The sequence below is a fragment of the Misgurnus anguillicaudatus genome, chromosome 25 (assembly GCF_027580225.2).
Source record: "Misgurnus anguillicaudatus chromosome 25, ASM2758022v2, whole genome shotgun sequence".
In the NCBI taxonomy this organism is placed as follows: domain Eukaryota; kingdom Metazoa; phylum Chordata; class Actinopteri; order Cypriniformes; family Cobitidae; genus Misgurnus; species Misgurnus anguillicaudatus.
This window is the reverse complement of record NC_073361.2, coordinates 29,519,241-29,532,985: the sequence shown is the minus strand read 5'-3', so window position 1 is coordinate 29,532,985 and position 13,745 is coordinate 29,519,241. Positions and strand designations below refer to the sequence as shown.

At 38.4% G+C, this 13,745-nt stretch overlaps 1 protein-coding gene across 1 annotated transcript in view; it reads right to left on the bottom strand.

Annotated features, from left to right (window-relative positions):
* Positions 1 to 13,745, bottom strand: part of ccdc178 (coiled-coil domain containing 178) — a 41,987-nt gene that overhangs the window by 10,907 nt on the left and 17,335 nt on the right. Inside the window, exons 16-17 of the mRNA XM_055182163.2 lie at positions 12,844 to 13,003; positions 3,376 to 3,525 (exon numbers count right to left, since the gene is read on the bottom strand). Coding sequence (XP_055038138.2) covers positions 3,376 to 3,525; positions 12,844 to 13,003 — 310 coding nt within the window. The remainder of the gene's footprint in view (positions 1 to 3,375; positions 3,526 to 12,843; positions 13,004 to 13,745) is intronic.

Below are 13,745 nucleotides of genomic sequence, written 5' to 3'. Positions count from 1 at the left end.
TTTGGTCATTAAGAAAAATCATCATAATTTAAGAATTTTTAGATGTTTTTACTGAAAACAAGACAAAATACTACAATTTTTTTTTCTTGAAAATAATTTTTTGCAGTGTAATACCAAACTCATCAGATTTACTCACCCTAACATGAGCAGTGTTTAAAACACCTTGTAAAATGTATATATGTGATCTCACAGTTTCATTTATACACGTAGATTAATAAAATAAATACTTGGTTTTAAGTCTTGTCCTATTGTACCATAAAGACCAATAAAATCTCATAATCTTAAAATACTCTATTAATATTAAACAGTCCAAAGAATCCATATTGAATTAATTTACTCCTACATTTTGTTATACAGAGATGTATAGGTTTTAAGAAGAGCTTAAAATGCTATAAGATGCGACTACGTTCACTCGTGAAGGAGAGAAAGCCGAAGCTCCAGTCTGAAAAAATAAACAACAAACTGTAAAAGGACTGAATGCTGGGTAAAAGAAAATCAGGCTTTGATCATGAGCGTGGAGAATCCCGTCCACAGGATTTGCCTTTTGCATGCATTTCTCACTTGATAACATTCATGTAGTTAGATGAAGAGTTGTACGAGTATTAGTCTTTTGGGGAACAAACAATGTGTCTTGCTCTTCGGTAGAGTTTTACTGTCAGCAGTAGAATAATAAATCACGTTATAATGATTTACGGCTAAAAATGTGGTTATATAGCTAAAGTGACAGATTACGAGTAGATCAGATGCTAGAATTTGTAATAATCTCTGGCAATAAAACCATAACAATAACAAGCCGACTAATGCCACGTATGAAAGACACAAAGCTCTCCTGGTAAAAACTGGGACTGGAAAACATCTTGCTGATGAAGTGTTATCAGGGTTGGGCAATGTGCAAAATTAAGCATTTGACTCCCTGACTTTGAATTTAAAGGAAAACACCACCGTTTTTCAATATCTTACTATGTTCTTACCTCAACTTAGACAAACAATTCATACCTATCTTTTTTCAATGCGTGCACTTAATCTTTGTACAGCGCGTTGTCAATGTGTTAGCATTTAGCCTAGCCCCATTCATACCATAGGATCCAAACAGGGATGAACCTAGAAGCCACTAAACTCTTCCATGTTTTCCCTATTTAAAGACTGAAGTATGGTGGCACAAAGTAAAACGTGGCGATTTTTTAAGCGAATAAAAAATGACAACTATATTGTATGGAGAAGAGCACTTAGTTTGCAGCACTTCGACTTCGCCGTGCATGTAACATCATCACTCCTGACTCCTCCCACTCTTCCACAAACTTCCGTCAATTTTACTGTGCCCGAGGTTGAAGTGCTGCAAACTAAGTGCTCTTCCGCCATACAATATAGTTCTCATTTTTTATCTGCTTAAAAATCCTTTTATTTTGTGCCACCATACTTACTAGTGTAACTTCTTATGTAACAGTCTTTAAATAGGGAAAACATGGAAGTGTTTGGTCTAAATTCATCCCTGTTTGGATCCTAAGGAATGAATGGGGCTAGGCTAAATGCTAACACTTTAACCACACGCTGTACAAAGATTAAGTGCACGCATTGAAAAAAGATAGGTATGTATTAATTTAGTACTTGTGTTAGTAAATGTGTTAAATAGTTTAACACAAAGCAATGTGTTAAAATTAACACACCCTGGATGTGTTAATTTTAACACATTGCTTTGTGTTAAACTATTTAACACATTATGTGTTGGTTTTGACACATTATGTGTCATTTCGTGCTGATTTAGAGTTCATATAAATAAAAGGGACAACACAAGATGTGTTAAAACAACACAAAGTGTGTTGTCCTTAGACACAAGATGTGTTAATTTAACACATTCGTTTTAAGAGTGTTGAGGTAAGAACAAAAACGGTGGTGTTTTCCTTTAAAGCAACACTATGTAGTTTTTTTACCTTTAAATAATGTCTCTAAAATTATTTCAGTGATAGAACAACTTTTAACTGGACAAATTGTACTTTTGCTGCAACTTGAGCAGCCTCCTAGCTGCTACAAGCACACTCTGAAAGTGGCGGTGGAGGGTAGGAAACACAGCTCCGCCCCTCCCCTGCCTGCAGAAGAGTGTCTTATACCAGGTACTGTTGCGCTTTTCAACCACATGGGGGAGCTGTAAGTCATTTTTACATGGAAACTACATAGTGTTGCTTTAAGAAAAAAGTACTAAATTGCAATTTGCAATTGAAGACCTCAGATGCAAAAGCTGCTAAACGCCACCCCGTCCAAAATGAGAATGATTGAAAGCTTCATCAAATACTTTTGCTTCAAACCTGCTTAATATCGGCTTTAGCCCATTCAGAAATACTGATTTGTTGGGAGAAGCAAAAACGCCAATCAGGAAATCTACGAAAAGTTTTGTTTCAAAAGAGTTGAAAAGTGAGTTGTTTTAGCTATGTAGGTTTTTATCAGGTTAAAATGGTTCGCTCTTGTTTTAAATATCAATATTTTTCTTTAAAAAATTGCATCGATTGCCCTCAGAAGACCTTTATTAACCCCTTGGAGTCGTGTTGATTACTTATATAGAGACTTTTTAGGGCTTCAAATCAGAAGCACCATTTACTACCATTATAAAGCTTAAAACAGCCAGAACATTTTCTAATATATCTCTGACTGTTTATCTGAAAAAGATAATCATATAGATCGAGGATGGCTTGAGGGTGAGTAAATCATGGGGTCATTTTAATTTTTGGGTGAACTACCCCTTTAAATGTATCATTAAAAATAACAGTACATTCAATAAATGATATAAATCTTTAGAAAGCTTTAGTATTACTTCTTGAAATTCAACCTCAATCTAAATTCAATTTGAGTTCAGAATTTTCAGTTCTGAATGACGCACAACCCCGTTTTTTCATGACAAAAATGAACTCCCCTCACCAAAGCGTGCATACAGTATATTCTGTTTGCGAATGAATAATGAACTGCACCGTACAGGTACACGCTGCACTTACACCGTAAAGCTTTGATGAATACAAGCAAAACCACCCATCCTTCAGTGATGGACGTACATGTCATATTAGCGTTTTCTCAGGATCTTAAGACTGCTTGCATCTGCTATTCTCCCGTGCCGTGCGAGGTGAAATAAACACACGTGCACGCCAGAGCGATGCTGTCATGAAGCTGATCTCATCGTGATTAGATTACTGCAGTGGCCTGCTAGCTGACTGGCCAGCTAAAACCAACCACCTATGACAGGCTGCGCACCGCCGCAGACCTCTCTGTTCTCATCACTGTTTTGCATGCTGGCTGTCTATCTCTGATTACAATGACAGATACAGATGAATCGCGCAAACATGTATGTACGGAAAAAGACCCAAACTGAATGTTTGTGGTGATGGCTGTTACCTGCTTGTGGTCTTGGATGTAGGCCTCTGCTATGTTGCTTTTGTCAAAACTGTGCACGACTTCTTGTCTGGCGATCATTAAAGCTTTCTGCAAGGTTTTGTACTCTTGCGCTAACGCCAGATTGTCTTTTAAGGCTTTCTGTAGATTAGCCTGGAAAAGATTAGCAAAAAAATAATAAAAAGCTTGAATAAAAAAGGATTAAAACTTAAAGTGCACCTATTTCATTGCTAAAAAACAAGGTTATTTTGTGTATTTGGTATAATTAAATGTGTTCGCTTGGTTTATGGTTAAAAAACACATTATTTTCCACATCCCGTACATTTTTGTAGCTTCAGATTTTACTCTCTTCCTGAAAAGCACGGATTTGAAAAGCTCTGTGTCCCTCATTGGCCAGCTAATCTGTACGTTGTGATTGGTCTGAATACCTCTGACATTAGCCAGAAATGTGACACTCCTTACCATGTTTGAAAGATTCGCTCACAATGCAATGCTAACACTAGTTAATGTACAGGCTGTGAGTACAAGTGGGAGGAGTTATGATAATGTCGTCTTTACTACATCACCAATCCCAGGAAGTAAACTGTTGCCTACAATCTGTGTGTTTGTTGTAGTCCAAGAAAAGAGATTTACTTTGGAAATGATTACTCGCGTCATCATTTACGTTGGGGTTTGTACCTTTTGCATATCGTTAACATGTACTAATGCACACTTACTCACCAGAGGAAATGTAAAATTGTGAATCGGACCATTGGGGATCTTTAAAGTTCAGTAGCAAATCAGATAATTACTTACCATTAATCAGCTCACAATTCAGATATGACGCAAAAAATGCTTGGTTACTTTTAACTCACCATTAGGTCAGAAAGGGACAAACCCAGATTTTGGGTTAACTCATTCACCGCCATTGACGAGTTATCTCGTCAATTATGAGTTAATATGTAACTAATAAATATGCCTTTCTGGACAAATTTCAAAGTGAAACTGTAATACCGTAAAATCCGCCAAACCGAATTTATCAAAAACGGAAGTTAAAAAGATTTAATGATTGATTTTAAATGCCTTTATGTTTGATAGTCATTCTGAGTCTGATCTCTAACATAAATTCCTTTACAATAACGCAATTTTTTAAGCTTTTTGCTCAAAATGTTTGAAGAGAATATCCATATTTCAGTGGTTAAATTAAGTGGAAAAAGTAATGAAACGTTTTTCCCCATTTTGTTTGTTTGTTTATTGTTTGTTTGAAAGCAGAGGGTGTGTTCTTTAATTTGATATAATTTGTATGTTTATATATTTATAGAAGATAATTTTTCCTGCAAGGAATTTTGTGAAACTTTTGTTAAAATCACAAAAATGCAGGTAGGCAACTTTTCTCAAAAAGGCTGGCGGTGAATGAGTTAAATTAACCCAGGAAATGTTTAGATTAAAATGTAAAGCTTGCTGGTTATGCTAGATTTTACATTTTTGGGTGAATCTGCTTTTTTAACCTTTATACATTTTGACAACACAAGTGAATGAGTTTTAACACTTTCATCCAATGGTACATAAAATGTGTTGCCTGGGATTGAACCCAAGACCTTTGCAGTGCTAACACAATGCTCTACAACAGAGGTTTACATTTATGCAGATGTTTTTATCTAAAGAACCCAGTTCGAACCCATGACCTTCTATGCTGTTAATGCAATGCTCCACAGGAGCAATGCCTGTGTTAACTCTAGCTCAACTGGTACAGTACTTAGATGAAAACAGTGACTGCTGGATGATATTAATACCAGCAGGCTGAATTCTCATTTACACTGTAGATTTGATAGAGCCTTGTATGGTAAGCAATGTATTGTACAATGCGTTTAGGCTATACAGTAATTACTCTCAGCGGTCTCTTATAGACATGAGATCTCTGTGTCTGTTTCTCTGTCCAAGGTGCTGAATTCCGAAATGTGAGAAGATTAAACAGATGCTGGTTTGCTTTCGCACCTTTCATGCTTATTTAGTACCCCAAGTCTTACATTGAGCATTCCAATGTACAAATTGTCTTGACGTGTTGTGCATATGAAAAATAAATATATACTGTAAACAAAAAATAATCATGTACACTAAATAAAAACAAAAAGACATTTTAATCAAAAAAACAACAACATTTAAGTTGACAGCTTGCTGTAGGCAAACAGTAGACTTTGAATGTACTAACTACAGCAAGAACTTTTTAACATTGATTAATACGTAGGACGCGAGTTTGTGCATGCTAAGGTGGCCTTGAAAAGAAATGTTGACATTTAAAGACCCACCGAATTGACTTAAAGGAGCTGTATGTAACATTGACTGCAGTCTAAATTAAAAATATTGAAGACTTTTTTCCCTCTCGGGTTGCCAGAAACATACAGGAGCGCAACTGATGATGAAAAGTATAATGCTGCATTCAGGCCAGGCGCGATAGAGCCGTCAAGCACCAGTGATTTCAATGTAAAGTCAACGTAAAGACGCGCCGACACATGTCTGGAGATCTCGCGGCGTGAATGAGGCATTTAGCGTGCCGCGGTAAACACGATTCCGCCTCATTGGCGCGAATTGATCGTTGCCGCGGCAAACGTGCGAGATGAAAAATTTGAACTTCGGCAGAAAAACGCGCCACATTGACCAATCAGGAGCTTGCTCTAGCAGTGACGTCATTACAGGAAGCAAGTGGAGTTGCAGAAGCCCCTCCCATGACGCAAATTTCTGGGTGAATGTCTCGATAACTAAGTTTCACGCGCGAATGAAGCGATTAAACTCAAAATGTTCAATCAGCAAACTAGACCAGTAGACGCGAATCTGACTCCTCAAACTCGGCTGGTGTGAACCCATAGTAGGTTTATCTGTGCATTTTAACATTTGCAATGTTTTTTTCTACAAACCCGCTCAAGTGGATTTTTTGCGGCTCATTTCAGAGTTTGCATCCACCGTAGGTCGCATTTTTGCAGTCTCACTTAAGCAACAATGATAAATGGCAACCGAGCTGTTGAAATACAGGATTTGGTAAATTGGCAGGATCACGCAAACCAAAGCAAAAACAGACATGCCTACACTTAAGGCGCATTTCAAAAAGAGAATAATTGGCTACAGCATTGTTTTTCAGAGAAACAAATGACGTGAACTTATGTTTCCTAAATATCTACAAATATATTATAGTATTTTTTTATTTAGTACAGTCAAAAACCTACATACAGTTCCTTTAAAGAGCACCAATTATTTGATTCACGTTTTTACATTTCCTTTGGTGTGTGTGTGTGTTAGTACATGTTAATGATATGCAAAAGTTACAAACCTCAAAGTAAACAATGACGCAAGTTATCGTCTCCAACGTAAATCTCTTTTCTTGGACTACAACAAACACATGCATTGTAGGCAACCGTTTACTTCCTGGGCCTGTTGACATGGATAAGACTGATATCATAATTCCTTGCTTGGACTCACAGCCTGTAAGTTAACTCCTGTTAGCATAGCATTGTGAGCGAATCTTTCAAACATGGTAAGGAGCGTCACATTTCCAGCTGATGTCAGAGGCATTCAGGCCACTCACAACGTACAGATTAGTTGGCCAATCAGAGACACAGAGCTTTGCAGATAAATGAGTTTTGTACACAATCTATGCGTTTGAGGAAAGCAATATATCTAGAGCTACAAAAATGTACGGTATGTGAAAAATTATGTGTTAATTTAAGCTTAAATCACACAAAACAGATTGTATTATACTAAATACACAAAATTATGTTGTTTTTAGCAATGAAATAGGTGCACTTTAAATTATGCAACTTTGATGCGTTGACGCAATTTTTACTGAAACAGGAAGTCAGGGCGGGATATATTGAGTGGCTCCTCCCTCTTTTAAAAAAACAACAGAATTTAGTTTACCCCACAGCTTGAAGTGCAGAATTTTGTCATAAAAATCATTGATTCGTATCAGCGGACGTGGGAGACTGCAAAGTTTTATATTTTAATGTATATTGCTCATATAAATGCTTGAATTTTGGCAATATTTCAAGGTTATAAATATCCAGTAGGGTTACATACTCTAATAAAAATAAAATAAAAAAGATTTAATGGCCACACAAAAATGCAAATGTCATTGACTTAGTAACTAAATATCAAAACAAGTGTGTTTATTTTAAATAAAGATAGAATACAGAAAGTTAACACAAATGTTGTACTGTATGCTAGCACACTTATCACACATTTCACAAAACTTCTGATGAAAGTTCAAGTAGCATTTATTGGTAAATGCCATTTGGTTTGATATTTTGTTACAGTCACACTTAAGTGTGACTTAGTTGTATGTGCATACATGCTATACAATGACCATGTTTCCTTTCATTTCTTATCACACAAAAAAGCCTCTCCGCCTTAAACGCATCACCAGTAATCATACAACACTTGAGGATGTAAACAAACTACAATACAATAAATAACTGTCTGGCACCATCACACGCAAACGGACTAAGACAGGAGAAAGCTATGGAAATCAAGATGGTGAGAATAGTTTCGTTTTTACCTGCGAATGAGGAATAATGAAGTGTGTCTGGGCAGTAAAACGACCCAACGCTAAACTGATGAGTTTAACCCAGCACTGAGAGTGGCACTAAACATGACAAATGCAAGCTATTGATTTAAAGCTTAATTACGGCGTGCGGTGCTGACAAAACCCGTATGATGCACCTCTGGAGTGTAAATGGGACAAATTACACTCCATTGGCCATAAGAAACTGATGGTGTCTGCACTTTGCATCCTACCGCTTCTCTACTCACTGAACGTGCGACTTCATCAAGTAAACAAGCTACATGAGAATATGATGAGGGGATAAAATCTCGGAGAAATCGCAGCAGAGGAAGTTTCATTCAAGGTGTCTGGGCTGATTGTGTGAGCAATTGTTCATAATACTCAAAGTTGCCGTGAACCGGAGTGGTGAGCGAAAGGTTGTGTAAAGGTTAGAATTTTACCTTAACGTAACAAAGAATAGCTCGACTAGTAGAATAGGGAAATAACAATGTTACAGTTGTGACAAAAAAAAAAAGAGTACAAAAGCTGTCACTGGGACGCTCGCTACCCTTTCAAAAAGTACACCAGATAAAAAGTGCATATTAGTACCATATTTGTGCCAAATGTATACCTAAGTTGTAGGAGTGCGTGGGGCAAAAACTATCGCGGGGTTAGTTGTAACACGGACTGTTTACATTGTTGCCCAAGGTTGAGCATTTTGTTTTTCCAGTATTTTTTTCACGCTGCCAAAAGACGATCTCACGGAAATTATTGGAAATGTATGTTTTTCAACAAGTGTTTTGGTGGCATGTAAGTACATTTTTTCATCATGTTTTTTTCGGTTTCTAAGTTGGGTGTGTAAGATACCAAATCCAATGCTATGTCATATTAGGGGCTGTCCACACAGAGACACGTATCACTGTATACGTATAAATTTGTTATCATATTGACGTTTCATCCACACGGATCCGGTGTTTTGGGAGACTGAATCCGCTATTTTTTGAAACCGGGTCCTAAAGTGGATAAATCTGAAACCGACACCCTTGCGGTTTCGTCTGTACAGCTAATCCGTATATTTTGTGAAGCGAAAACGTCATCACGTCACGTGTCGGAAGCGTCACATGTAACAGCAACAACAATAACGGCTGACTACGTGATTGTGTTCGTGCTACAGAAGCTACTAAAGCCTACTAGCTTTATTACAGCAAAATCTATTGCTTCTATGCAATTGTGGTGAGCAACAGGCGATAATGGACAACACCATACGTTGGTTATGCGCATGCTCAAAGTCTTCTTTTCCGTGTATAGTGTATATCTGTGGCAGAATTACAGCGCCCCATACTGGTCCGGCATATATACTACACCGCTTTCAGTCGGTTTCAGTGGTTTCGTCTTTACGGATTATTTTTTTAGAGCAAGGAAAAAAAATGATCGGATAGGGAATGCAGCGGCTTCGTGTGGATATAGCCTTAGGGGCTGTCCACACAGAGACACGTATCACTGTATACGTATAAATTTGTTATCGTATTGACGTTTCATCCACACGGATCCGGTGTTTTGGGAGACTGAATCCGCTATTTTTTGAAACCGGGTCCTAAAGTGGATAAATCTGAAACCGACACCCTTGCGGTTTCGTCTGTACAGCCAATCCGTATATTTTGTGAAGCGAAAACGTCATCACATCACGTGTCGGAAACGTCACACGTAACAGTAACGGCGGACTACGTGATTGTGTTCGTGCTACTGAAGCTACTAAAGCCTACTAGCTTTATTAAAGCAAAATCTATTGCTTCTATGCAATTGTGGTGACCAACAAGCGATAATGGACAACACCATACGTTGGTTATGCGCATGCTCAAAGTCTTCTTCTCCGTGTATAGTGTATATCTATGGCAGAATAACAGCGCCCCATACTGGTCCGGCATATATACTACACCGCTTTCAGTGGTTTCGTGTTTACGGATTATTTTTTTAGAGCAAGGAAAAAAATGATCGGATGGGGAATGCACCGGCTTCGTGTGGACATAGCCTTAATCAGTGTCTTGTTGACTTAAAAATAGCATCGTTGTGTTACAACTAACCCCTCAACACTTCCGATTTAAAAACCGCTAACGTTAGCGTAATTCTTGCTGTTGTTTTAAATAAGCTACACACTAATGATTGCCAGCTGCCAAAAAAAATAAATGTGCCTGTCTTATAAAAATTGTGTGTCAAATTAATTTTTGTTCATATCTTTAATATTGATTGAATAAGGTCACGTCAAAGATTGAAATCATAATGAAATGAATGGCTAAAATCAGACTTTGATCCTCATTATATAGAATTTGATGTTTGAAACTGTAGTATGGTTATTACAGACTGGGTCACATATAAAAAAACTTTTTTTTTTGTCATAATTGTGCTGCTTTTCTCACATATTTAGACATTTGTATCCATTTATAATTGAACTATTGTTAAAAGGGCTGAATGAATGAATACAGTGTGGATACCAGTCTATTATAGACAGATATATAAACAATATCCACTTCAAGTCTGTAGACAACATAGTGTTGAAATATTTGCCTGCAAACTTAATTTTTAGCAAGTGTTACAACGCACCCCTTGCCTGTTACAAGTAACCCCACCTATGGGGTAAGTTGTAACGTTTGCACTTCTGTCACGTTGGGTGTAATTGGTCAAGAATGTTAAGTACTAGAAACAAACTTCAAATGTTTGTTTGTAGCAGAGATGTGTGTGTTGCTTGTGTAAAAATATAATTAATCAAACTCAAATATTTTTTGAATGATTGAACCAAAACCAAAAAGTGTTAGGTTGTGCCCCGCTCAACCCCTAAATAATCAACACATTCTCACTTCCCAAGGCGTCAAAATCTGAAGCATGTCCAAACGCCTTCAGCGTCAGTATGAAGACACGAAGGGTGCCCCTATGCGTCACTATATGGACGAAATGGGAACTCCGTTGCTTTCATACTAATCCCTCAGCGTCGGATATAGACGAAAGGGAATCCCGGAAGGTGATGCCGTCACGTTATGCGACGATCGGCAAGATCATGCCGCTTCTGGACGGTGACTGCTAAAATTTTTTTCCCATTTTTAAACCATTGTCGCTTGGGGTTGGGGTTAGACTTGAGGTTTGGATGTCAGTTTGTTCATACTTTTTGTCTTCTGATTTTTAAGCGACTGTTGCTTGGGGTTAGAGTTCGGGTTTGGGTTAGGATGTCTGTATTGGTTTATACTTTTTGTCTTCTGATTTTTAAACCATTGTCGCTTGGGGTTAGAGTTGGGTTTGGGTTAGGATGTAATTTTATGTAACAGAAAGTCGTTCTAACCCCAACCCCAAAGCGACAATGGTAAAAAATTTGGAACAAAAATTGAGTAGTTACCGTCCAGAAGCGGCATGATCCTGCCGATCGTCGCATAACGTGACGGCATCACCTTCCGGGATTCCCTTTCGTCTATATCCGACGCTGAGGGATTAGCATGAAAGCAACGGAGTTCCCATTTCGTCGATATAGTGACGCATAGGGGCACCCTTCGCGTCTTCATACTGACGCTGAAGGCGTTTGGACATGCTTCAGATTTTGACGCCTTGGGGAGTGAGAAATAATAGGACCTTTGCATCAGTCTTTGTACTACTTTTCTTGCCAAACTTGGCATACTGTAAAATGACAGTATACAGTACAAAAGTTTGAATCAAAAGGATTAATAATATTATTTGATTATTAATAACACGTTTAATTGTGTTAATCCATCACTGGAGATTCACTCAGTAGTCCACTCTCCTGTTACGCATCACCATCCAGGTAAATATGCTCAACTATCTGCATTAACATCTCGTGATTGCGGCATCGAACCCATAACCCAAACGCGCCTCAGGTCAATGCAAGGCATTTTCACCCAACCTCTCTTCGTTCAAGCCGTTAAAAGACGAAACATTTCCATCGGGCGATGAATCTTGCAAGCGCTTTATTGTTTCCAGTAAGAAGTCTAAAGAGACTCTCTGCTCGGTTGCCCTGCAGCAAGTTAATGGCACACTGCCTCTATGAGGGAGGACTTTTAATTCGGCTCCTGTCTCGCACCAACAACTTGTTTGGAGTTTGCTGCTTCTGCGCGCATGGCGGATTAAGCCCCATTGCCTTTTCTTGTTTTGAACTAATGCATTCTTGATCACCGTTTAATGAAACTATATACCACATGGCGATTTCACATTAGATAAACCATGTGAGACTTTCATCAGGCGCAGGGCTCTGACTGAGGCCATAATCCCGAATCTCAACTCCCCCAATAAATAGCTTTTCCCTCGGAAAATGAAGCGATAATACGTGGGTTTCATGCAAAATATGACATATTATCTCTGATAGGAAATTATAAGCTTTGGACAATTATTAAAAAAAGACATGTTTGTGTGATGCTATTCCTGGAATTGGTGATTTAGGATTGTAACTAATGGAGTGGTCTGTACATGCGAAAATAAATCTGACCGTGTGCTGTTAAAGACAAAACTGTCTGGTTAATTTTATGCATGAAGGGATGTTTCAGTGGCCGGTGACGCTCTGGTTGGGTTGTAGCTCACAAATTTATTTTATTGTCTTTAAAATGCTTGTGTCTCTGTCAAGAAAAAGTTAACAGTAGTGTTGTACAGTATGATTCTCTGGCTATCAATTATCTGTGAAATCCATCGTTACAACACTTAAATTTATGCATTGGCAGATTTTTTGTTTATCGAAAGGTAATCTAAATATTTGAATATTTATAAAGGTAATTTCAGCTTGGTGATTGGAGCACATCAAATCCCTTGACCAATCAAATGCACTCATGCTTGTTCTGCCTTTTATGATTGGTCTACTGATAAAGTATGTAATAGAAAAATTCATTAACTTTAAAAAAAAATGTCAGTACTGATCCAGGACTATACAATATTTGTATGTATCAATAATATAAATATTAAAGGAAATCTTTTACCTCTGTGTCTTTCATGACAGCCTGACGTTGAGTAAACAGTGCCGAGTGAATCTGTGCGTGTCGAGACTTCCTCTCTTCACATGATGTCAGATCTCTGCGTAAGTTACCCATCACCACCATGGCAGTCTCGTGTTTGAATGCCACAGTATCTGATAGACGTCTGCAACCAGAAACCAATAAAAACAGGCATGGAAGTCTGGTGTACAAGAAATAATTTTACAGAACTATGTATAGTACAATGTCAGAAGAAAATGGTCAAGAAATGGTCCTTACAGTACCATTTAGGTACAGATATGTACTAATTTGTGCCTTTGAGGTACCAATGTGTGCCTTTGAGGTACCAACGTGTGCCTTTGAGGTACCAACGTGTGCCTTTGAGGTACCGACGTGTGCCTATGAGGTACCGACGTGTGCCTATGAGGTACTGACGTGTGCTTTTGAGGTACCGACGTGTGCCTATGAGGTACCAACGTGTGCCTTTGAGGTACCGACGTGTGCCTATGAGGTATCAATGTGTGCCTTTGAGGTACCAACGTGTGCCTTCGAGATACTAATATGTGCCTTTGAGATACTAATATGTGCCTTTAAGGTACCAACGTGTGCCTTTTGAGGTACCAACTTGTGCCTTTGAGGTACCAACATGTGCCTTTGAGGTACCAACACGTGCCTTTGAGGTACCAACACATGCCTTTGAGGTACCAACACGTGCCTTTGAGGTACCAACACGTGCCTATGAGGTACCAACGTGTGCCTATGAGGTACCAACACGTGCCTATGAGGTACCAACATGTGCCTATGAGGTACCAACACGTGCCTGTGAGGTACCAACGTGTGCCTTTGAGGTACCAACGTGTGCCTTTGAGGTACCAACGTGTGCCTTTGAGGTACAAACGTGTGCCTTT